General features: G+C 34.6%; 1 protein-coding gene across 8 annotated transcripts; it reads left to right on the forward strand.

Annotated features, from left to right (window-relative positions):
* On the forward strand, nt 1–27,648 carry LOC128228137 (major facilitator superfamily domain-containing protein 12-like). Of its 8 annotated transcripts, none has more exons than XM_052939269.1 (13): nt 1–169; nt 1,027–1,660; nt 7,256–7,463; nt 10,355–10,469; nt 13,821–14,021; nt 14,795–14,887; nt 15,613–15,705; nt 16,489–16,659; nt 17,899–17,996; nt 20,598–20,633; nt 23,017–23,147; nt 24,468–24,584; nt 26,697–27,648. In XM_052939269.1, the coding sequence occupies exons 2-13, from the start codon at nt 1,369–1,371 to the stop codon at nt 27,272–27,274; spliced, it is 2,133 nt and encodes a 710-aa protein (XP_052795229.1). In that variant the 5' UTR covers nt 1–169; nt 1,027–1,368; the 3' UTR covers nt 27,275–27,648. The 8 variants fall into 8 exon arrangements, with proteins under 8 accessions (XP_052795229.1, XP_052795231.1, XP_052795226.1 ...); XM_052939271.1 differs by having other exon boundaries at nt 24,468–24,566; XM_052939266.1 differs by having other exon boundaries at nt 24,465–24,584; nt 26,697–27,647.
* Nucleotides 27,649–27,738: the final 90 nt, after the last annotated feature.

A 27,738-nucleotide genomic window follows, 5' to 3' on the forward strand; every position in this document is an offset into this window, starting at 1 on the left:
GTGTAAAATGTAGTATTAGTTTTTGCAGTAATCCTTGATAAAAGTAAATTACTTACAGTACAATTCAGTACTATTCAATAGGGCAGGGTAGATATAGAGTGCAATTTAGTGTAGATGAAATCAATGGATTTGTTTTCACCACGCCAGTTTTAATTTGACTTGTAAACAGGTAAATATTATTTTAGCAGTCAGTCAAGTGTAGGTTTGGTCATATTATGTACAATATGTTTCATTTGTTTTTTCATATCTTTTAATCTGGTTGTGGTTAGGCAATTGCAAAAAATAGCATTCAACTATGTACAGTGTGCACACATGCAGGTGCTTGAAACGAACTTTTTTTAATGTTCTATATGGACTATATACTATAATTAGATATATATCTTGATATACATATATAGGCCGATTTTGTAAAATATTTGATTATATGACTAGCGCCTGTGTATGCGCACATAATTATATTTATGTGGATATATTGGAAAATTAACTGTGCAATTACAAGGTACAAAAGTATAACTTACTACTCCTTCACGATTTTACAATATTAATGTTTATGTTTTAAGTGTTTCACAAAATCTAGTAATGTTTGACCTTATACATTGATTTTGTCATAATTATCTTCACATTAAAAGTTGAATGTTTTTATACATGTTTAAATACTCATTTATCACCATTTATATATATATATACTTAATGTATGTATTATATGGTATTTATTGAATATGCTTTTGGTATTGATTCAGAAACCTGTCAATTTAAAATACATATTAATTAACATTATTATCGAAAACCTAGACCTATTATATAAATACAAATGGCTGCCCATCTGACTAAGTGAAACATAAGGATATGATTATGATTGGATTGAAATGACTAGATTACATAGTATACCACTTGTTTATGATTGATTGGACAGTGTATGTAATGTCAAAATATGTTTCATCAAGTGATATATATACGTTGAATGTGTATACAAATCTGTTCACGATTATAGAATAAGTTGATACATTAAATATGTTTTATTTTCAGATATATCAATCGGAGGAAGTTTTTAAAAGTAACTTCAAAGCAGTAACTTTTGAATGAATAACGTTGAACAGTGATATTAAAGGATCTAGTCATTAAGTGAAATTTGTGTCCATCCTGTTTGTTCATGAGACAGTTGATACATTATTCATCATATGAATTTTTATTCAAATATTTATTGTTTGTGAAGTATACAAAAGCAGAAATTGATAAAACTGGACCTGGAAATGACTGAACATTTTAAAAAGCTCATATAAAAGACATTATAACTCTACAAACAATTAAAGATATTATGTGTGAATTGAGCATTTTTTTACAACACTAAGCAAAACGTAATACGACACAATGTCAGAGAAGACTCCATTATTGGGGGGAAAGGGTGGTGGCCGCCTGTCAATGGGTCAGAAATTTGCGTACAGCGTGGGACACGTGTTGAATGATCTCACAGCGTCTATGTGGTTCTCGTACATGATCATCTACTTCCATCAGGTGAAAAGTTTCAACAACGGTCTGGCAGGAGATCTCGTCCTGATCGGACAGATCAGTGATGCCATATTTACGCCATTCATAGGATATGAATCTGACCGTGTCAAGGGATGTTTCAATATGGGGAAGCGGAAAACATGGCATTTCATAGGTAATATAAATATATTTCATTTGTTTGCTAATTTCATAGGTAATATAATTTTATATGTTTGTTAAATTTATAGGTAATATAATTGTATGTTTGTTAAATTTATAGGTAATATAATTTTATATGTTTTTACATTTCACATGTAATATAATTTTATATGAATTTTCTTTTCACAGGTATTATAAATTGATATGTTTGTTAGATTGAAATTGTCGTCTGTTTTTTTTTTTTATAGGACATAATCATAGTTTTGTCATATACCATAGCAACAGATAAGTTCTTGCTCTCATAAAAGATTTGTCCCTTGGAGGGGGGCATTTTGTAAAAACCCCTATGGTGGGATTACATTGACAGTGTTCCATATTACGCTTCAAAATTTATTTGTAAATATAATCTGGCCATGTGTATTTTGTGGGTGGTGGCAAACTATGCCTGTCATCCTCTGGTCTCTTAAGACCCCTATACACATTTGCAAGTGAATAAGCCCTGCCTGAATAATATTATGATAATTTAATAGTTAAAATAACCCTGCTATAACACTTAACAAACTATTCTAGTGAGTAACTCAAATATTTTTAGTTTTCATTTTCATGCGCAATTTAAAGGTTCAAGTCTCAAGTTCCTATTGACTAATATATTGAACCTTTTTAACAAATAGCTTTCAGGGGCGGATCCAGGAATCAACGTTAGAGGGGGCGTAGCTTAGGGGCGCAACCTTTTGACATGCACCCCTCCCTCTGAACCGAAAGTGTATGGCATAAACTGTTTGCATATGGATTGGGGGTTAAGCAATCAAGAAAAATTAACAATTGTTAGTTGGAAATGATGCATTATGGGCGTATTTTATTATTTTTTTATCTCCTAAATTGACATAAAAAGTAAACTTTGACGATTTTAGAGGGGGCGCGCGCCGGATGCGCCCCCCTCTAAATCCGCTAGCGGCTTTATAACATTAGCTTACATGTCATTACAAGTATACTACAAGGACATCTTAACAGCTTCCTTTCATTTCAAGTGGCGACCTACTTTATCTTAATTGCCCTTCCTTAATTACTCAAACAAGATTGAACGCTTAAACAACTTTTTGATTTTTTGTCATGGAATGAGCCAATTTTTGCGAAAATCCATGGAAAAGACTGCTGACAAAAAATTAGGTTGCAGATTTTTATATTTAAGTTAAAAAATTGATGTTTTATGCATTTTTCTTAAACCGTTAGTAACGGTTTAGACCATAAATGATAAAACATTAATTTTCAAACGGACATATGAAAATTTACAATCGGATTGTTTGTTATATCATTGGTTTGCAGATATTTACGCAAAAATTTGCTCTAAGTTCCAAGACAAAAAATAACTAGAAGCGCCGCAATGCGACGAAACCAGGTTTTTGTTATGGGCAATCAGAAATTATAGCCAATTATTTTGTTGTATGACTTTATCTTTACTTTTATCAAAAAGAGACGTAACTGAAAATTACTGTTGGCGGAAACCATTTTTCTATTTTTAGTAATAGTGACCTTGACCATAGCCCCTCCCCACTCAAAAGCAATTCCAAGATAGCTGTTCACATAAGCTACCTACACACTAAGTTTCATCAATATCTATCAATGCTAACTTATGTTATTGGGCAGAAACCAATTTTCTATTTTTAGTAACAGGTGACCTTGACCTTAGTCCCTCCCCCCCTCAATAGCAATCCCATGCTAGCTCTTCACATAAGCAACTTACACACCAAGTTTCGTCAATATCTATCAATGCTAACTAAAGTTACTGGGCAGAAACCATTTTTCTATTTTTAGTAACAGTGACCTTGATCTTAGCCCCACCCCCCTCAAAAGCAATCCCAAGCTAGCTCTTCCCATAAGCTACCTACACACCAAGTTTCATCAATATCTATCAATGCTAACTAAAGTTATTGAACAGAAACCAATGTTTGACGCCCGCCCGCCCGTCCGCCCGCCCAACGACAACCTCATTCTAATAACCCGGTTTTCGTTGAAAACCTGGTTAAAAAAGTTGTAAAAATCGTATATCTGTGAGAGTGCAGCTTTAAGTCCCTTGTAACTGGATCAAGCTAGCCTGACTATTTTTGGTTTTGGTATTATTCATGCAATATTCTCGATTTGTAGAGTTTGTAGAGTTCTTATATCAAATATTTATGATAATCACAACAGTTTTTTTTATTTCGTAGAATGATCTGGTTAAATGAAATAGATATTTGGTACGCTTAAGACATTTTGAGTAATTGGGGCAAGGAGATAAATGCAATAAGTATGATAGCTGGTGCATGTGATAATTAGATTATTTTGATAACAGACTGATGATGTTCTGAATGTGACAAGCGCATGCAACAATGTCAATATTATCAATTTTTAGATAATAAATTTAAGGTTCGACCCAGCATTGGGTCATTCATTCATTATAATCAGACAGGCATGTGAATTCTATGTTGGTACTAGGTGAATTCAACCTCTTGTGAAACCCCATACCACTCTACCGCTCTCCCAACGAAATCTACCGCTTAAATATTGCATTTTACGTCCAGTGAGGTCATAAAATGTTCATAATGTAACTGCAGTGTCTGGAGGACAAAGATTATCACCACACCATGTGTCTGCCATAATTATCAAATTTGAGATAGTAAATTAAAAGATGCTCTCTTACTCCCAAATAATATTTACCACAATTAAAGCAATTGTTTTAGTGTATCAAAAGGGCTGAATAAATGTCGAAAACAATGGTTCTTATGAAGGATACCAAGTTGAATTTGAATGAAAGGTTCAGAAAACACAATATTTCTATCTTAAGAAAAATAGTAGATCACAGTAAATCTTTTAGCATTCACCAATCATTTAATATTTTTGCATTTTCAGCTATTACATACATGCGGCCACAATCTTGTTATCTGTATTTGATATTTTCCATAAATGCATTTATTTAGTAATTAGTTAAGGTTTTTCACTCAAAATTTATGTTTGTTATACATGTGATGTACTGATTTTGAATAAGAGTGGCCCAGCATCAGGTCATTCATTCATCATAATTAAACAGTCATGTGAACTCTATTTGGTAGGTAGAGTCTACCTCTTTTGAAACCCCCATAACTCTCTGAAGGCTCTCCAAACAAAATCTTTTGTACAAAAAATGCCCTTTTCATCCACTATAAGGTCATGAAAATGTCACAATCTAACTGCGGTTGTCTGAGGGTAGAGATTATCACCACTGTGTGCCTTGATCTTTTCAGTTTGGAGATACATTGTAGTAGGTTTGGCCCAATATCAGGTCATTCATTTATAATCAAGTGATTTAAAAAAAATGAAATTTAACTGTTGAACTGTAAAATGATTATGTCTCCCCTATTAATGGGGAGACATACTGTTTTTGCCCTGTCCGTCAGTCAGTCTGTTAATCTGTCAGTCTATGGGTCACACTTCGTTTCTGCTCAATAACTATAGAACGCTTAGACCCAGGGACTTCATACTAGGTATGCCAGTTGGACATGGATAGTAGAAGATGCCTATTGATTTTGAGATCATTAGGTCAAAGGTCACCATAACCTTGAGGTGAAGAAACGGTTTCCGCTCAATAACTAAAAATCGTTTGGGTCCAGGAACTTCATATTTGGTATGCTAGTTGTTAATGACTAGTAGATGACCCCTATTGATTCTGAGATCAAAAGATCAAAGGTAAAAAATAATGTTGGCTTTGACCTTAAGCTTAAAAATGGTTTCTGATCAATTACTAAAGCATGCTTGTACCCAGGAACTTCATACTTGGTATGCTTTATGGTCATGACTAGTAGATCAACCCTATTGATTTTGAGATCAATAGGTCAGAATCAAGGACACCGTGACCTTGATGTGAAGAAACGGTTTCCGCTCAATAACTCAATTGCTTGCACCCTGGAACTTCATACTTGGTATGATAGTTGGTCATGACTAGTAGATGAACCCTATTGATTTTGAGATCAGTAGGTCAAAGGTCAAGGTCGCCATGACCCTGAGGTAAGGAAACGGTTACTGCTCATTAACTAAAGAACGCTTGAACCCAGGAATTTCATACTTGTTATGCAAGTTGGTCATGACTAGTAGATGACCCCTATTGATTTTGTTATCAGTCCGTCAGTCTGTACGTCTTACTTCGTTTCTGCTCAATTAATAAAAAACGCTTGCACCCAGGAACTTCATACTTGATATGCTAGTTGGTCATGACTAGTAGATGACCCCTATTGATTTTGAGATCAGTAGGTCAAAGGTCAAGGTCCCAGTAGATGTTCACTATTTAATAGGGGTGAAAAAAACAAACTTCACTGCTGGTTTGTCTCCAGTCCAAAATCACAAATTTGATGTCCCTCATTTATTTTTTCTCAGCTACGACCACACAATAGGGGAGACAAGCGCTTTTTCAAAAAAGCAATCTCTAGTTTAACTAAATATTTATGAGTATGAGGTATAGAAAAAAAAACAATATATAAAAAAGTGTGTTGAGGTTTCCAAACTAGACCTTTCATTGCAGTTTTTTTTTTTAACTGTACATTATAGTTTGTATGGTTTAAGTTTTCATCAACACCTACGTAAACAACTTCCTATGACGATACATGCTATTCTGTTTCAAATTGCTTCAATTAATTCAGATTGTTGGTTATACCAGCCGCATTACACTGTTTTTATCCATTGAACATAATCATTACATTATTTTCTTTATCGTCTGATACACTACTAAGCTTTGCATTGTTGTGCACCATGAGCGATTTGACGAGGAAAATCTTGTTTTCATGAATTATTCATAAGGCGGTTTTATACTAATGCCAAAATATGCGCCGACACTTATACTTAAGTTTTCCCATGGAAAGGTATCGGGCAATTTTAGCCCTTCCAGACCACTCGCCTATGGAGGCTACTGACAATACACCATTATTGAAGAGTATTTGATTGTAACATGCGTAGTCCTTGGAAGGAAAGTTGTCTCCCCTGCCTCATGCGTATTCATTAAAATGAGATTTTGTCAGTCAATTGTCCCACAGTATTTATAAAGTGTAGCAGAAACTAAGCAAAGGCACTTTCAGGTACTGAATTTGAAGAACTGATCAGGAATGAATTTGAACATAATGTAACTACAGATGGTGCGGGGTATACCGGGGATGGCAGGGGAAATGGGCCATGTTTTTATCCTCCTGGTGGCCCCGCAGTGCTGGGTAAATGCAGTGGTTTTGTCTTTTCGCCAAAAATAGCGGGGAATGGGTCTTACCTAGGCTCCCTGGCGTGCTGGGGCATTTGGCCGGGATTTAACCAGCAGTTTGTCCCAGCAGAGCTGGAACTTTACCCAGGCTTGGCCACAGAGACTTGAATGTATGATGCAGATCCCAACAGCTGCTCCTGGCTTTCTTTAAATAGTTGCCTGTGGCCACAGTTGGGTAAAATCATTCTTGACCCTGAAAATAAAAAATACAACATTTTATGGGCTGCTTAACACATCATGGAACACAATTAAACTATTAAACATGATTTCTCGAAAATAAAAAAAACAAAAACTATAAAACCCTAGTGGATTATTTTATTTTATAGAATGTTGAAAAATCGTGACATATCATCATTTCAGGGACCCTTTGTGTAGCCCTTAGCTTCCCGTTCCTGTTTGTGGGCTGTATAACATGTGATGATGCGCAGGACATTCCACAGTTTATGTACTACGCCCCGTTTGTAGTGATATTCCAGTTTGGCTGGGCTGCGACTCAGATAAACCACCTCTCCCTCATCCCGGACCTCACAGACTGCCAGAATGAGAGGACGGGCCTCAATGGATCCAGGTAATTGTTGAGGCTGGGCTGAGCTAGTAGATCAGATGTCTGTCTTGCATCAAAGCGATAATGAATGTCTGCCTACTAAGTTAAGCATTTGTTATCTTATCTATACCATACTGGGTTACAATGATTTTATTGGCAATATATCTATAATATTGATTTCAATGGACAGCCAATTTACATTTTCAACTAGAGAGTTATGGCCCTTGAATTGTCAAACTTCATCAAATTCACTTAGTTGGCTCTCTAACTTGAGTATTTCTTATCAAATCTTTACCAAACTTAGCTAATATGATTTTCGGCTTAATATCTCTGCTAATCGTGATCAACATTTTAATAGATAGCATTATCAATTGCAGGATGTCATATTTAAATGCTACAAAATTTCATCTATTTTTGGTAAGGCCTAAAAAAATAAATTGTGTGGTTCGGGTCACCCGACCCTACCTGGAAAATATCGCCAACCTTACTTTTTGGGTGCGAATTGCGAAAAAACCACTCCAGAACGTCGGGAGTCTAAGCTCATAACACCCAAGATGAGTTTCGAAGATGTAGAGATAATGTTTTTGTTCGAGCCGGGATCTGTATCCGAGATTGACATGTCAACATCCGACAAGGGGCCATGGACCCGTTTGTATGAAAAACAGCTGTATGATATTCCTGTTGTACAATTTATCGGGAAATTCTCCGACTTTTCGCTCTTTTTGAGTAAGGTATATATACAATGGAACAAAATGTCTCTGGATAATAGTTTAAGTTTTCCCAAACATAAGATTGAATGCCGTCTAATTTTAATATACCCCACCCACCACTGCAGGACAAGGCATGACCCTTTTCACTTGTCATGTTGTCAGATGCAATCATAAAAAAATAGTTTATATTAAATAGCAGCAGGGCAAACATACTACTAGTAAAGAAAGGAAATATTAAATACTGGGAGTTCTGACATAGGCTGGTGCCTGACAACATGCGACTTTCTTTTAAACTGGGACTGAAACCTGGGACTGTTGCCATTTGTACAGTTTATAAAATATTCTTAACTTTACTTCTTGGAGAATGGCAGAGAAATGTTTTTGAGATGCTGAAGCAGGTCAGTATTGTCACATTTAATTATCAATATGTTTTGCTTTCGGAAGGTGTGTGATGAATGACAAGAAAACTGGCAATGACAGTCACCACCTAACTGCAGCGATGCTCAGCAATGTCCTTATATAACTGAAATTCTGTTGAAAAAGGACAAAAACAAAGCAAACAAACGTGTACCAAACTAAAAAAAAAAATAAAAAAATCCCTACCTACCCTTCCATGTTACCCGAACCACACAATTTATTTTTTTAGGCCAAAAGTAAGATGACATTTGATTTGTTTTTGATAAACAAGCTGTCTGCATTTCTCATTATTCATCCAGAGTTTATGGCCTATGAAACAAGCTTGACCGAATTCACTCTTAATTTTTAGTTACCATCACCATACAATCTGAATCATCAATCAATTTGATTCATTGACCTGAGACAAGTTTGTTGTTTGACCTAGCAAAGGCATAACAACTATATTTCAGAAGTTTTACTTTGAAATTTCCCATGCTTTTCAGATTATATTTAATCTGATAACTTAATAGTTTAGCCAATTTATACGAAAAATATCTGTATTTGTCTATTGCACTTGTTATAATTCTACTAAATTTGGTTTGACGATGGCAGGCAACTGTTCTGATTTGCGGAATTCTAGTTTAAATCATTTTCCTATTTTATGTGGATTTTATGATCAATCAATGAGATTTACTAGTGTAATTTAGTTTTCAGACGCATGCCACCACGAATGGTATAGTCAGACAGATTCACATTATTTTAATCATTTAGAAGAGCCCAAAATCACATCCATTTAGTCATTAATTGGTTTTATCAAGTGAATTATTTAGAAGCTTGCACACAGCACTTGCTAGTGTAAAGACATTTGATAGGCATTTCACTCTCAACACTAAGAAAGGTAGCATTTAATTTGGTCTTCTAAACAAAATTGCTGCCCTGTATAGAAAATTAAAAATGATTTTTACTATACACAGAATCTGCTAATCTGAAATGCATGTATAAACTTGTTAGTGCGCAAACAGGATGTTTGTTATTGAAATTTAAAAAACTATTTAATTAAGTAGATCAATAAACATTGTATTTTTTCATTATAAAAACAAATATGGAAAAAAGTGTAGATCTTAAATTAGTACTTTTTAATCAGGATTTCACAAAGTGAAACCGGGTTATGAAATTGATGTACGTTGTTGTTCAGGTTGGTGTACGGGCATTCTATCAGCGTCAAACTCACCTGTGGTATTGAATAACTTTAGTTAGGGTTAACATCTTGGTATATAGAAATACTTTTCTTGGGTTCCCTAGAGTGGAGGTCAAGGTCACTGCTACTAAAAAAGAAAAATAGTTGGTACTGAATAACTTAGTTACGGTTGACTTATTGTATGTAGGAAGGGTTTATTCAGACCTTGCATGGGATTGTGTTTTGGGCCTGTAGGGTTAAGGTCAATGAAACTGTTAATAAATATAAAAAAAACAGTTGAATCTCAATATCTTCAGTTATGGTTGCCTCAATGTCACCAAATTTGGTATGTAGGATGAGTTTTTTGAGACCTTTCAATTGATCCATTTTACAAACACACAACACAAAACAAATCAGCTGACATATTATTCGCACAAGACAGGCTGAAGTTCTTCTGTCAATAATTGAAAACCTGGTTGTGTTGCATTGCAGCATTTATTTTTTATTGGAATAACAAATAAGTATGGAGGTATAAAATTAAAACATTCTCGCCGACTGGAATTTATATAGCAGATGAAAAAGGTTCAACCGAAACACAATTTTGTTATGCTTTCATCTATGTCACATTTCAGATACGCGTTTACTGTGCTGTCCAACATAGTAGTGTACGGTATCGCTTGGCTGATCTTCGACCTCGGCCAATCCGGGTCTGATAAACTCTCATTTGAGGACAAGGAGAAATTCAGGGTAAATCATCATACATCTTGCTAAATCATGATTTATTTACATGTTCTCTGCCTTTACTTGTCAAGACTTTGGGAAAATTATCATACATCATGAAAGTATGAAGGGTGAATCTCATTGTCAAGATTTCAGCTTGTGAACCGGGGAACATCGAATGGCCAAAATGTTATATTCATATACGAATGCCTGACAAACACTGCAGTGGCAAAATGATTGTTACTCAACGGGAATACTAATAGTATCCATGTGTGAATGACTAAGGAAGATTCTCACAATTTCTCAAGTATTTGCGACAATCTTTAATTGCATGGCAATTGTATTGAATGATAGAACAGTCCTACCAATTAATACTAAATTGTCATTATTTATTTGTCATGATCAACTACAATCATCAACGAATGTGACTTTGACTCACAAAAGGCCTCAAATCCCTATAATACTATGTCTGATTGAGTTAACGAGTTAAAAAATTGTAGCAAATCATAGCAGCACCACAACTGTCAATCATGTTTTAAGACAGCAATATTCTGTCATAAGTTAGATTCCTTTTGTACAAATGTCAATCTAACGAATATCAATCTAAATCATACATGGCAGAAAAACACATATTTGATATAATTATACGGTAAGGTTACGTACTGTTTGCATTCAAAATTCCCTTTGCATGCAAAGTTCCCTTTAAAAGGGCAACGGTCCCACTGCTCTATCGCCGAAAGACAGCCCTGTATATTCGCTGATCCTTGAAGCAATAATAAATACAAAGAACAACAACACAACGTTGTCCAGGTAGTGCAGTGGTTGGCACACTCATTTGTCACCAAGGCGTCCGAGGTTCAAATCCTGGCCTGGGCGTTTCCCCCACTACATAAGACCATAATCTTGCATAACATTGCGTCAACAGTAGTGACTTAGCAGATGTTGATATTTCTTTCTTCATAATAGTTGTAAATAAAATGAATTTCTAAACTAAATAGTATAACATAATTATAATCAAATATATCAAATAATATTTATGTAATGTTAAATTGGAATTGGGTACAATAAATTATTGAAACATTATTATTATATATCACGAATATCTGTAACTAGTAGTGTATTAGATTCAAATAGTAGTGCATTCCTTATTAAAAATATGTTATGCAATTTGTACTTAATTTTAAAAATTTATGATTGTAAGACTGTGGTTCAGGTGGTAATATTGGAAATATATTGCCAAACTTTTCAATAAAATATACGTCGATACATTAATTTTGTACTTAAATAATGGATGTGCTTTTAAATTAATGTTCTTCACTCCATTTTCCTACATGCATTGTGCACAGTCAGCTCGTTTTGGAATATACATGTAGCAGTTACCTGTTTTTTTTTCAATTATATCTATTATCTGATCTTTGAGGCGAAGATTTTATGTCAAATACACTTAGTTTTTGATTTGAGAATTATGTTCTTCACATTACTTGAATTCATCATTCGCATGCGTAATGAGCAAAGTGAGCATAAATTTGGTTGAAATACTGCTTGCTTCAGCTATTTTCTTCATGTGCTATTAACCGCCTTTTAAGCATTCCAAAAAAATCTCAAAACATTTATATTTGCTAGTTCATCACTTATTTGGCATGATTTGCTGTTTTTCCGTAGTCTGAACATTTTCCCAATTTGGAGGGCATAGATGTTGGAAAAATCTGTTCTACATTTTATCTATGTCTTTCATTTGAATAAGTGATAATGTTACTTTTAATTACGGCTTTACATATATGATTATCTTAATTGATTAGATAAGTCAGTCTGTATATGTGTGCAATTCTTACAAAACATTTTTATTTAGTGCACTTGAAAGTGGTAAGCTTAAGTGTGTTTAATTGATGCTTTTAGTGTTAGAGGCCCAGACTAGACACAAGATGAAACAACAAAAAAGGAAATTGTCAAAACTTACATAAAATTGAAATTTCTGTGTACAATGCATTGAATCTTAATTACTGATGTATCACATCGCTAGCCTGATGATACAGGTACCGGTATATTTCAAAGTTTTTGCATATTTTCCAATTCAACAAAATATTATTTTAATCATGTAAAATGGTGTATTATTGGCCTCATACTAGATAATTTCAGTTAACGACTCAGATTGCCGAAGATCTTTATTCAAATGGGCCACAGGATACTTAGGGCTTGCATACACAACTCAATTTTAATGTTTCTTTCCTTGACACGAACCACGTCTTGTTAATTTTTAATAGACATGCTTGAAAAACAAACATTTTTATTGTTTAGCTTGTTTTGACGCATAAGTAATCAGCTTCGCACCTGTTACATTATGTGACAGGAGTAAATGACATATTCTCATGGTTCATTTTATTCTGAGTGCAACTGAAATATTAAAACCACAGGGATTGTTTCATCAAGAATTCTGAGATGGATTTTGTACATAGGAGGGACTGACTCCTCACCTATTAAATCTGCACTTTTACTGATGAATCATTTTGACAACTTTTTATTTTTTGTCATTGTCAAGTGAGCCAATTTTTGCGTAAATGTTTGGAAACCAGTGATATAGAACGGGAATCTTTTTGACAACTTTTTATTTTTTGTCATTGTCAAGTGAGCCAATTTTTGCGTAAATGTCTGGAAACCAGTGATATAGAACGGCCGATTTAAAAGATCCAATCCCAGTTTATAAACTTTTGAAAATTGATGTTTATACAATAAATTCATAACTATTAAAAAGCAATAATAACGCTTAAAGAAAAATGATGTTTTCACCAATTTACCAAACAAGATCTGTTCTACTGTGAGTTATTTGATGTGACTGCATAAGATAGCAATAATGCCAAAATCAGCCAATTTAGAGACCAAAAAAGAGTGTTAAAACTGGCATGTGTGAGAGTGTATCTCTAATATAAGATCATTCATGAAAAAGCCCCCTGACTTTTGGCCACAAATCTTGTGTTGTGACACAGTTAGTATGTATAGCAAGTCCTATCACTCTGGCTAAAGTACTTACAGAGTTATGTCCCTTCATACTTTCTCTTTAAAGGGAAACTAATGATCCTTGGTACCTGCTTGCTATTCTCTGTTTCTGTCCATAGTAGTCAATACCTTAAACACATGTACCTTAATGTCTGTGGGTAGGACACACTTTTTTTGCCCCTTAAATTCCCAAGAAAAAATGCCTGCGTCTTATGTATGGTATAAGGCATTTTAGGGCCGAATTAAACTTTTCAGATAAATTAATGGTGAGAAATTATTTTGTTTACTTAATTTCAAAGGAACGTTACTAACATCGCCTCTATTTCGTTCTATTGTCTAGGAAATTGGGATATGGTGAGTTAAAAAATCCTCATCTGTATATTACAGCTGTTGGTGCTGATAGTGGTGGGGATCGGGGTGCTGTTCAGTGTGATATTCCACATAGGTGTAAGGGAACACCCCAAGGAGTACCGGGAGCATGGAGACTCCTTCTCAAGCACAACGAATCTCTCGTCTCTCGAGAAGTCAACGCTGAAAAAACTGTCTATGTCCTGGAAATGCTGGCTAAAGGAACATCAATTCTACCAGGTAAAGTAATTGCTTGGTGGGTTTCAGCAACTGTGAGAAAGGGCTTTAAGATAATATTGGTTGTCTGGGCGCATGTGAGTTTGGTTTGTAGTCACCAAGGCGGACAAGTGGGTTGCCTTCTGGTACTCCAGCTTTCCCAACAACACAATACCACACTCTTGCGTAAAATTGTGCCACCAAGAGTGATATACATAATGTTGTTATAACTTGTTTCACAATTGTAGTAAACTATAAAATTTTAACCTATGATAATGCCGCTTTCAACTGTTTTGCTTTCAAAACCAGGGCAGCTTTATGAATATTTATTAGGCAAAAAAACATATTTTTTTCGTTTCTGATTTTACTACCTAAAAAGGTAGGTTAGAAAGGTCTGAATGTTGTTGTTTATTCAGATTGGAAGTGTTGTACTGACATTTGGTTCATTCTCATGGTAGCTGTTTTGTCTGTATCAATACGATATATAATAAAAACAGTACATTTTGAATACACAAGATACAACTGAAAGTATATGTATTTCTCCCAATATAATAAAAATGTAGCAGTAAGGATAAGTTTTTCTGGTGGCAATAAAGAAAATACAGTCAGGTGCAAAACTTGAGGGTAGGTCCGGAAACGGGAAAAAAACATTTTTTTTTGTTATGCCTTAGTTTGTAGATCATTATTATTGTTCACTTGGAATAGATTGGTTCAAACCTGAACACAAAATTGCTAGATTATATTCAGTACACTTCATTTCAGTAGTGAAACTAAGATCTTGTAAAATTATTTTTCAGGTTGCACTGATATATATGTCCACCCGTCTAGTGGTCAATGTTTCACAAGTATACCTGCCCATGTACATCACAGAAACCATCATGATGGACAAGGTAGGAAGAAAGTGGTGGAACTTGAAATGGTGTCTTAAACTGACTTTTTTTATTTGTCAACTTGGCTGGTCTGTCTGTACATTGTCCTTGACCATTGGTTGACCCTGATTGTTTTTTAAGTCAGTAGGTTGAAGGTCATAATCTGTATTCTAAGTTCGAGGTCACGGTCAGCATTCTTATGAAGACTGTCCACACAATAACTTGAGAACAGTTTGACCTAGGATAATGGAGCTTTAGAGGTCATTGTCTTTGACCGGTAGACAACCCTGTATGTTTTGAGGTCAGTCGGTTCCAGATTTAGGTCATGGTCAACAGTATTATGAAGTCTATGTCCACACAATTACTTGACGTTTTGACATAGGACCATGAAACTTCAGTGGAAGGTTGCCTTTAAAGTTTAAACGGTAGATGATCCTGATTATTTTTAAACTCATTAGGTACATGTTCAAGGCCACGATCAACAGTATTATGAAGCCTTTATCCACACAATAACTTCAAAACAGTTTGACCTAGAACCTTGAAACTTTGATGGAAGGTTGCCTCTGACCAGAATGTTACTCCTATTGTTATTTATGTCAGTAAGTTAAAGGTCAAGGTCACAGTCAACATTCTTATGGATTAAGGATGCAGTAGTTCACTTACTTGAAAAATCATATAACACTTATTCAATGATAAAGTGGTGTTCAGGCGGCATACCTTTTTGACAAGCATCTCTTGTGTTTCAGGATTCCATAGCAATTATACCATTGATTGTGTATGTCAGTGGGTTCGTGACATCATTAGCCATGAAGTATACCAACAAATTGTTTGGAAGAAAGGTATGTACTTGCTGATTTTTTTTATCACATTTCTACATTTAAGCTGAATCAACTGTAATGGATTTGTCATATTGCTCATTGATCAAATATTAATGGTCACAGGTGAAAGACCAAATGACAAATTAGTTTTTGCATGTGAGAACTAATTGATATACATCTGTACATGTATGGAAAATTGAATGAAAAAACAGTTCTTAAAGGTACACGCTCATGTTGTGAAAAATGCACCCTTTTTTCTAATGACAGAATATAGCATGGCAAATCATTAGGAATGGTAAAACTAAGATATAGATGGCTGGAATCCTTGAACAAATGTGGATTTATGCTCAAATATTGTCTTTGAAGTGCACAATTTTGTATAGTGTTAGAAAGGTGATTCAACATAACGTTTATAGGTTAAATGCTTCCTCGTTTTATGCATGAGTCTCTTTGGGAAAATTTTTCTTGACTATACAGGTGTGAGCTCACTCCCCACTACAACCAGGTTGTTTTTAATACTTACGGTAAATTATATTTTTTCTGCAATTTCGGAATCAAAGAGTAACACAATTATGATATAAGTGTTTTCAGATGCATTAACTTGAAAATAAAACTAGGCGCAAAAACATGAGCGAGTTCAATTAAATTATTAGTGAGAAAGTTGTTTACATTAGTTTGACATCTGGTATACATGTACCATATTCATAGTTCTATCTACATGTATTTATGTAATAAATTTCAGCAAAATTTGTCAATTCAGGTAACCTCCAAAATAAGTTTCTGTGTAAACTCCTGTTTTTTCAGATGACATATTTGATGGGTATCGTCTTCACAGCAGGGGCCAGTGTGGCATTTTACCTGCTGCCCCAGGGGAGCAAACTTGTGTATTTGCCAGCTGTTCTTAGTGGTATAGGAGGATCTACCATGCTAGTTACCTCCCTTGCCATGACTGCAGATCTGATTAAGGACAACACTGTAAGCCTTTGATAAAAAATGTTTAGTTTGTATGTATTATGTTGAATTAGCTAAATTGCAATGTCAAAAGACAGTGATAGGCTGATATTGTTTAAGCTAAAGAGTAATAAGAGAATGCTGCACCCTGCCCTTTTTTTGCTAGCACCCCTTTGCTCTTTTTTGAATGTTGTATAGGTAACAATAGTTTCCATGTTTTGTTTGAAAGCTTGTTATGTGATTTTTTTTAACAAACTTGATATTTCTGAAATCTAAAATTACTTCAGTTAAACACATTTCTTTCATTTTTTGTCAAATTTATAATATTATAGTTTTTCACATCCAGAAACAATGTGCCCTTAACACCATGTCCATTTTCTGAGGCACCTACCCTATTTCAAATCTCTGCTAAAACCCTAAAAGTTATATTGATTGAATGAAATGAAAGTTGAAACCAGTACTAAAATACCCTTAAGAAGCCACAAAATAGCATGTACATGAATGTAAGCTATCATGACGATGAAAAATCAAACTCGAGAAATTTCATAAATTTATGCATTTCATCCAGACCATACCCTCTTAAATCTTGCCATCTTAAGCATTAAGATTCTTTATATATCTTTGCAACTGTTACGTTGTTAATTTTTTAAGCAATCATTCGACTGATTGTTCAGTTCAATTGTTAAAGTTAACAATGTGATTAATGACATCGTGATGTGAAATAGTTGATCATAAGTTCATATATTACATAAAACAAGTACTTTGACTTTAGCAAACCTTTGAACAATTGGCAAAATAAGATTATTATAAGTTTTCAAGTTTCAAGTTTTATTTAAAATAAACCAGACGGTCGTAGACCTGTGAGGCATAAAGTGCACAATGGTGACAAATACAAATCATATGTACTTGTGCGGTAATATATTAGCTAATAAATTTTATACAAACTATGATTTAGATCATGCAAACATTTATAAATGAACTGTTTGTGTAATTTTACTCTTACTTATTACCGTATATATGATAATTATTGTTATTTGATTACTTAATTCAGTTTCAGGTTATTGGCAATATCAGTAAAATCATGTCTTTGACCCAAAATAAACATCAAATTCTTTACAAAGATGACCACACAAAAGAAAACAAAACAAGAGTATTAAATATTGTCATCATACCAGACAATACGAATTGTTGAAAATTGGACACAAATGGCTCCAACGACCAATCGCCAGTTCATCAATGTTAAACTGTACATTTATCTTTCAGGAAAGCAGTGCTTTTGTGTATGGTGCCATGAGTTTTACAGACAAACTGTCCAATGGTGCCGCCATCGCTATCATTCAACAACTCCATCCATGTCCTGAGTACGTTGAACATTTTTACTTGTCTGATTTTGAAGAAAACATTATTGAGATGTTTCTCATGGCCTTTAACAAACAACGTTGGTGTCTTTAGCATCATTCGCAACGTTCGACTATACAGTCAAACTGCGTTGACTTGAACTCGCTTTGCTTGAATTCCTTGTTGGCTCAAACTAGATGTAAAAGACCAATTTCTTTATACCAAAGGTAAACAATCCTGCTTGGCTCGAATTTTCCGAGGATTGTGGTATTTTCACCAGTCCCTGGGAGTTCCAGCCGATGGGGTTCAACTGTATTTTAAACTCTTAAGTTCAAAAACTAATCGGTAATGATCAAGCTTGCTACATATGTAAACATGTTAACAGACAAAATGCATATCCCAGTAATTCAAGCAATTCTTTTTATATGAGAAAATCTGACCAACGAGCACATGCAGAAGCTGGCAACAAGATTTGTTAAGTTAACCCCAATGAAGCGTGCACTATTGTTGGATTTTTTTATCCGTACCAGAGACGCATAATTGATAAAATAAATTGCATACATTTGGCTTTCAAATTTGAGATGATATACACAGTTATTGTACATTTTACTGATATACATGTGTGTACCTTCGAAGAAGAGGGGTATATTGCTTTGCACAGGCATGTCGGTATGTCCGTCGGTCCGTCGGTAGACCAAAGCTTGTCCGAGTGATAACTCAATAATTACTGGACGTATGGTCATCAAACTTGACATGAAGGTTGGGTCTGACCAGTAGATGACCCCTATTGATTTTAGGGCTCATCGGGTCAAAGGTCAAGTTCACAGTGACCTTTAATTGTAAAATAATTTTAAAGCTTGTCCGAGTGATAACTCAACAATGCCTAGACCTATGGTCATCAAACTTGATATGGAAGTTGGCCTGATCATAAGATGACCCCTATTGTTTTTGTGGGTCATCGGACCAAAGGTCAAGGTCACAGTGACCTTGAATGGTAAAAGGATGTCCGAGTGATAACTCGACAATGCCTGCACCCTTGGCCCTCATTCTTGACTTGGAGGTTGGGCCTGACCAGTAGCTGACCCCTATTGTTTTTGGGGCTCATCGGGTCAAAGATCAAGGTCATAGTGACATTGAATGGTAAAATGTTGTCCGAGTGATAACTCAACAATGCCTGCACCCACGGCCCTCATAATTGACTTGGAGGTTGGGCCTGACCAGTAGATGACCCCTATTGTTTTTGGGGGTCATCGGGCCAAAGGTCAAGGTCACAGTGACCTTGAATGGTAAAAGCTTGTCCATGTGATAACTCAACAATGCCTGCACCCATGGCCCTCAAACTTGACCTGGAGGTTGGTCCTGACCAGTAGATGACCCCTATTGTATTTGGGGGTCATCGGGCCAAAGGTCAAGGTCACAGTGACCTTGATTGGTAAAAGGTTGTCGGTGTCATTACTCGACAATGCCTGCACCCATGGCCCTCAAACTTGACTTGGAGGATGGGTCTGACCAGTAGATGACCCCTATTGTTTTTGGGGGTCATCGGGCCAAAGGTCAAGGTCACAGTGACCTTGAATGGTAAAAGGTTATCTGAGTGATAACTCGACAATGCCTGCACCCACGGCCATCAAACTTGACTTGGAGGTTGGGCCTGACCAGTAGATGGCCCCTATTGATTTTAGGGGTCATTGGACCAAAGGTCAAGGTAACAGTGACTTTGAAGTTCAAAGTTTGAACGATAAAAGGTTGCCCGAGTGATAATTCACCAATGCCTGCGCCCATGGCCCTCAAACTTGACTTGGAGGTTGGGCCTGACCAGTAGATGACCCCTATTGATTTAAGGGGTCAGAGGTCAAGGTCACAGTGACCTTGAAAGCATACTTGACAATTCCTGGACCTATGGTCATCAAACTTGACATGAAGGTTAGGCCTGACCAGGAGATGACCCCTCTTGACTTTGGGGGTCATCAGGCCAAGGTCAAGGTCACAGTAACCTTTAACGCAAAAAAGTTAACAAATCTTCTCCCAGTGATATCTCAACAATGCCTGAATCTATGATCATCAAACTTGACATGTAAGCTGGGCCTGACCAGGAGATGACCCTTATTGATTTTAGGAGTCATTGGGTCAAAGGTCAGGTTCACAGTGACCTTGAATGTGAAAATGTTTCAAGTGATAATTGGACAATGCCTGCACCCATGGCCCTCAAACTTGACTTGGAGTTGTGTCTGACCTGTAGATGACCCCTTATGATTTAAGGTGTCATTGGATCAAAGGTCAAGGTTACAGTGACCTTGAACGAAAAATGCTTGTCTGTGTGATAACTTGTCGATGCCTGCACCCATGGCCCTCAAACTTAACATTTAGATTTTTGGTGACCAGCTGATGACTACTATGGATTTTGAGGTCATAGAGTCAAAGGTCATGGTCATAACACACTCTATCCTCAAACTTTGAATGGTCATAATCTTAAAACTGCCTCAACGGCATACAATGTTAGCGACAAATCAGCTGTCATTTCGTCCATGCATATTTCATTCAATTGTCCATATAATCCTGACAACATGGCGCTCAGGGGGGGCATAATGTTTGACAAACATCTCTTGTTAATTATATGTTTTCAGCAGGCACACTTTCAAACAATATCCATGGAACACTGGGTAAAAAATCAGGGTTTTTACTTTGGTAATGGAATATATATTGCATGTTATGGAATTGCATTAAAAAGGTTTTTGTTTGCTGAAGCAAATGAATACAGAAAAAAATAATGCTTCACAGCATATCATTATTATTTAAGTACTATTCAGAAATCTCAGAATTTTGAGGAATGACAGTTTTGCAATATTAGTAGATCTGAAAAAAAAAAGAGAAGATTTTAACTTTTTCGTTGGTTCAATATGTCATGGATATCTACTCATAAATGTCACCTCAATGTGGCCAGATGGAACCTTTTTAAATGAAACTCATGGTCCTTTCAGTTGGAAAAGGATGCTTTTGTCCAAGAGAAATACATCGTAGCTACATAGCATGCTCTATGATGGTGTTTTCAGGCACAGCATGTTATACAAGGGATGATGAACAAATATGTGGACTTTCCATACATCTATAACTTCAAAACTAGTCATACAAAGAATATATTATTTACACAAAATTTAAATTTATGAAAGAGGTATGCAAAGTTTCATTAAATAAGGGTGTTTATTACAGGGCTTACAGTAGTTAATTAAATGATTTACAGTAATTTATTAAATAATATACGGTAATTTAAAACCCAAACAATCATATTGAGGATCCAAAGCACAATGACGTCAACGTTCATGTTTTCAAGTTTTATTTTAACATCAGACAACATTAATGATGATTTTAACTGTTCAATAAATCCTTATATAGTCTGTTTTTGCTTATACGACTGGTGCAAACATCTTCCATGAGTCTGACAAATTATATCTGCATGGTTATTTTATTTGCTACGCATAATGCTTTGTAGAATTTGGTTTCAATTAAATTTGAAAATTCATGCGTTTCATGTTCAAAATACTGTTCTTGAACCTAAGCTTTCACAAGTATTTTTTTCATTTTCTAAAAGTTAATAACAATTCTACATTGAAGTGTTGATAACTACCAGAGCTTTTTCTAAAGTACCCACGGGTGCGACTATTGGACCCATTCCCAAAGCAAAATATAAGATATTTTTCCCAATCTTCAGAAAAAAATCCCAATCAATTTTTTTTTCTTTTTTCTTTTTTTTTCTTTTTAGGAAGTCTTTTTACCAGTACCATTTTCAACATCCTAATAAATTATGTGATGTAAAATTTTTTGGGTAATTGAACGCAGAAATCATTGATTTTCATCACATTCAGAGATCAGTATGAAATATTATCTGTCATGATTTATTGCAATAGATATTTACACCCCAAGGATTGATATTTCACCCATTTTGGGTCGTTTTAAAGGGAAAATAGACTAATATTAAATCATTTCCTAATTTCGCAGGAGACTAGACAGCTTTTTCTTTAAACTATAAAATTTCCCAATTTCGGCACTTTCACAACGCAAAATTTCCATAAATGTCTGAGGTCTTTTTCCCAAAATGGGCAGAAAAAGCCCTGACTACTGCAAATAAGCAAAAGGCTTTAAAAAAATAATCATTGTAGTTCACCATTTTGTTGACAAAATAGTATGGAAGAATGGAAAATATGAATTACCTAGTTCATGTAATAAGCAAATTCCACATGTCTTTTAATCATTCTTGTATGTTACAATCTGTTTTTATGCACATTCCCATATAATATGGAAAAAAGAGCATCAACCGAATGTTCATTGTTGTCAAAGGCGCACAATATTGAGGTTGATGCAAACATATTTTGTTATTATGCCCCCGAAGGTGGGCATATGAAAATCACACCGTCTGTCCCTCTGTCCGTCCGTCTGCGTGTCCGGCTCAATAACTTGTGTCCGGGCTGAAACCTTCCCTTGTATGGACATATTTTAAAACAACTTGCCACATGTGTTCGACATAACAAGACGATGTGTCGCATGCAAGACCTGTGTCCCTACCTCTAAGGTCAAGGTCACACTTAGTTGTCTATTCACAATGGAATGCTGCATATAAGGACATAGAGTATAGGTTGTCGTGTCCGGGCTGTAACCTTCCCTTGTATGGACATATTTTAAAATAACTTGCCACATGTGTTCGACATACCAAGACGATGTGTCGCATGCAAGACCCGTGTCCCTACCTCTAAGGTCAAGGTCACAACACTTTTTAAATTTAATGCATAATAATGTTTTAATCATTTGACTTTAATGATCAAATCATAAAAAAAATATACATGATTTAGGTCCATACAAAAACATGAATTTTTGCATCAACTTATATTGTACACTTTTAACAAGTAAATAAAAGTAGACTGTTTTTTTCAGTTTTCCAATACAGTTAATCCAGAGGTTTTTATATTGTTTACATATAGCATATCATTTAACATTGCATGATGTGAATACCAAAACTGCTTCCTGCAAAACCAGTGTCCATGTTATTTACAGAGGGTGCTGCCCGGCGTGTGTGGAGTACTTCCGGTCAGTGATGACATGGGTCCCTGGAGGATTTGCAACCCTGGCATTCATCGCCCTTATGACATTACTGCCTCAAACTCTCGGCCATCGTAGCAAACAAGGTACATTTTGGGGTCAAGGGTTTTTATGGAATGAATACAATATTATGAAAATTGTGTATATTCTAAACCAAAATGTCAAGAAATCTTCATTGCCTTGATGTTGTCTCCAGCTGTTAACAGTGTGCGTATACCATGTGATAAATAACATCATAAATGCTTCTTCGGAGGCAAAATATTTTGCTTCAAATGAAGACTTTAAACATGAATAACTTTTCTTTTGCTTTACCATTTCAAATGAAACAAATGGCAGTTTATGCCGCTTAAAAGGCCCCTCTTATGTTTTATTACCTGAGTTTGATTAGGTGATTAGTTTACTCAAACACTTCTTCAAACCTGTTTCAAAAATAATGTTTTGATAGTGTTCCATCAGGCGGCGGTTCTGTGAAAAGCTTTGTCGAAACTAAACTCTCAATCAAACTCTAGTAAAAGACAGAATTCGGGGGTATGTAAGAGGCGTAGACTGCGTCATGTTTAATTTAATATGGTGAATAAATACGAGTAGTTATCTTTGTTTAAATTGTTCATTCGAAGCAAAATGTTACCTTCCAACTTTAACCTTGGGCATGACTTAAAAAACAAGATAATCAAATGAAACTGAATATGAATGTCTTCAATTATAGATTATGTGCCTTTTGTCAAAAAGTTTGTCAAAGTAAACAATGTTGTTAACATCATCACTGTTAACCTTTGACCAATTGTTACTGCTCTTGAAGTTTAATGGATACACTTACGATGTGTAACATTTCTAACACGATTTAAGGCAACTTTTTCAGCTGTACTTGTTTATATTAATTTATGTGAGCATATCATCTTAAATGTTATGTTTAAGAGTTAACAACAATGTTGTTCATCATGTTGATAACTTCAACAAAATTCTGAACAATGGGCCCTATTTAAAGATGCCCTCTCATTCGCAAATAAGATTTTTCACCATTAATATAATGTTAAATACACACAAAAAAAATGAATAAATGTCGAAAAAACAATGTTTTTATGAAGGATAACGTGTTTAAATTAAGGTGCAAAAAAACACAGTATTTCTTCCTTATGAGACAATTGTAGATCACATCTTTAAGCTTTCACCAACCATTTAACATTTTAGCGTTTTTAGCTGTTATATACTGGTACAAGTTTTCAATCTTGCTATCAGTAATTGATATTTTTCAAAAATGCATCATTTAGTATTATAAAGTAGTTTATAACTCAAAATTTATTTTTGTTATACATGTGTATGTATTGATTCTGAATAAGAGAAACACTATAATGAAAATAATCCAGTAAGAAAGGTAACACTGACTACATACTTTCCACTTTCAGCAGCAGTATTGAAACCTGTACTTAGCCGCAATAAAAACAGGGAAATAATGGTGAACGGTAATGGAACCAGGGACTGTATTGTTCCGGATGCCAGTTATGAAAGTGAGGACGGTGAACATGGTCAGCACCCCTATACATAGTGAATGGAATGGCCTACCATGCTTGTTTAAAATGTAAAGGACTGGGCTGGAATTTATAGGAATGAGCATGCTTTGTATTGGAATGGTCTGGAACCATTATGCTGCATGCAATTGGGAATGGCTTGATCTGCTTTTCAATTAACATGGCAAAAAATTGCAGCCTTGCTCTGCCTATTAACTTATATGATTGTATTATATAACCAGGAGGTATAATTATTTATTGACACATTTGAAGGGTTGTGTTTAATTTGTCTTTCGTAAATGAAATAGTTGTTTGGTATATCCAAAAAAAATGAACATAAGTGCCAAATCAGTCTTAATGTATGACAGTGCATGATGCTTAAGTCTTTTAAGTAAAGCTTGCAATTTTGGATTTGCTATGCTATGTTTGAAAGTTATGTTTCAAAGCCATGTTGAATGCATTTGAGCATGGGTGTTCATGGTTTTGAACTGTTCCTTTCAGGAATAAACAGTTATTTCAGGGGTGATAAAAGACAGAAAAATCCAAATCTTGAAAGTGCTAAAGGTTTAGTAGAAGTATGAGGGGTTTAGACTTAAAGATGGGAAACCATTTATCTCTCTATTATAGAGTACCTTTGGATATATTTCATGCAAATGGAAAGCAAAATTCAATCTGGTTTATTGGTTTGGTAAAAGTTAGTCAAAATGATTATTGATTGGTCAATATTTAATTATTTATCCAATATTTACAATTAACTAATCTAATCATTTAAATGTCCAAACTAACAAGAAGATAACCTGTGGGCAGCTTATCCAATGTTTATACAAATGGCTGCAGAGGTCTAAATGATTTTACTGAAGCAGTCTTTTGGTAAATTCTCTTTTTCATTTGATTTCATACTTACTTATAAAGTTAACTCTATCTTGTAATGCTAGTGATTTAAATTATAACAAGCCTGCAACGGAAACTTTCTGCAGTGCGGCCTTGTTTAATGTATGGCGGGCTTGTTCAAAATCTAATTTCATAAAAAGAGCAGCTAATTTTAAACTACGCTCACACATGTTCTATTTTCTATTTTATGACTGTTATAATTGACATAATTAAGTAATAATGTTAAATATCAGTATGTTATTTATTCCGAACAATATCTGTGATAACAAGCGATACTATTTGCAAGCTGCTGTCTTCCGTATATATATATTTGTTAAGTTTTTTGTATATAAATTATATTACGTGTCAATATTTTTTTTCATGAATTATTGTTTTTTGTCCTTGTTTTTTTGTTCATAACTAGTATTTGATAAATATGTGCAATTACTTTGATTATTTTGTGTGTTGTTTGTAGATACTGACTCATATATTATTTACCTCTCATAAAACTTATATATCTGCTTAGACTAATATTTATTTAATAAGATATATTTACACTCTGATTGCGATTCCTTTGGTGAATGATATCTTTGCAATTGCATTCAATATATATTCTGCATGAGTGCAACTTCTTTGGAATACATCTGGTACTACAAAATGCTGGGTATGCTTGGTCAAATGGTTAAACGAAAATTTGTAACAATAACAAATGAATGTTATGTTGATGAAACAGTTGACGTCTTAAGAGTTGTTGCTGCTCAAATAGCCAATTTTATACAAAATATAAATGTCTTTGAAGCAGGGGTTTTTCAGCGTTTTAGTTGGTTTATCCCAGATTTATTTTGTAAATAAGAGTGTAAATATAAACATGGAATAGTGTATGAAAATGTTTCGGAAGTGCATCGATAATTGCGACATCAGACTAAACTATCCGCACACTGACCAAATGTTTTCATATACCGACAAACCACTCCACTAACACATTCAATTGTTAAGTAGCATGCATGAATTATACAGACAAATGATTGTTACACATTATGCATGCATCATATTCACAGTCTTGCTTTTCTTAACACAGTATAATCATCTGCTTTAAATAATATTGTAAGCATCTTTAGTACTTGATTATTGGTAGCTGACAATTTCATTTGTCTTATTGTTCATTGTTTTGAAATATATTTTATAAATCTGAAGTAAGCAACATGAAATCCACAGCTACATGCTTGTTAACATTTAACGTGCTGAATGGCTATATTTCAGAGGTGGAAGAAATTGGCTATATTTCAGAAGAGGAAGAAAATTGCTATAATTCAGAAAAGGCAGAAAATGGCTATATTTCAGGAAAAGCAGAAAATTCAACTGTTTCTAAAGAGGCAGAAAATGGCTCTATTTCAGAAACAGCAGAAAATTGCTATAATTCAGAAAAGGAAGAAAATGTTTGTATCTCAAAAGAGGCAGAAAATGGCTCTATTTCAGAAACGGCAGAAAATTGCTATAATTCAGAAAAAGAAGAAAATGGATGTATTTCAGAAGAAGCAAGAAATGGCTATATTTCAGAAGAGGCAATAAATGGTTCTATTTCAGGAGAGGCAAGAAATGGCTCTATTTCAGAAGATGCAGGAAACATGGAGGCAAGAAATAGCTTAATTTCAGAAGATGCAGGAAATGAAGAGGCAAGAAATGGCTATATTTCAGAAGAGGCAAGAAATGGCTCTATTTCAGAAGAGGCAAGAAATGGCTTAATTTCAGAAGAGGTAGGAAATGAAGAGGAAAGAAATGCCAATATTCCAAAAGAGGCAGAAAATGGCTTTATTTCAGAACAGGCAGGAAATGGCTAAATATCAAGAAAAGGAAAAAAAATGCTTTTAAATATCAAGAAAAGGAAAAAAAATGCTTTATTTCAGAGGAGGCAGAAAATAGATTTTTTTTTATGAAGAATTGTTGAAAGTTGAGGAGTATGAACAATTTTTAATTCATTATGTTGTCACATCATTTATAAAATATATACACAAATATTATAAACACAAGTCATATTATTTCATAATCATAAAATTATTACACATTATCGTTATACTAATATGAGATGTATTTATGACATATGTTGAAGGTTGTGAGTCAGATATCAAAACATGCTTTAATTAACATGATATTTTGTGCAATATGATCATGAGCTTACTTTGAATAAAACTAAACAAAATTGATAAATATTGTTTTATGAATGGTGTTATATTTTTACTAAATGAGATTTAACTTGCTTCATTTGTGTGTAGGCATTCTATACCGTCTTGGTCAAGTTTGATCT

The sequence above is a fragment of the Mya arenaria genome, chromosome 3 (genome assembly GCF_026914265.1).
Source record: "Mya arenaria isolate MELC-2E11 chromosome 3, ASM2691426v1".
Taxonomy (NCBI): Eukaryota; Metazoa; Mollusca; class Bivalvia; order Myida; family Myidae; genus Mya; species Mya arenaria.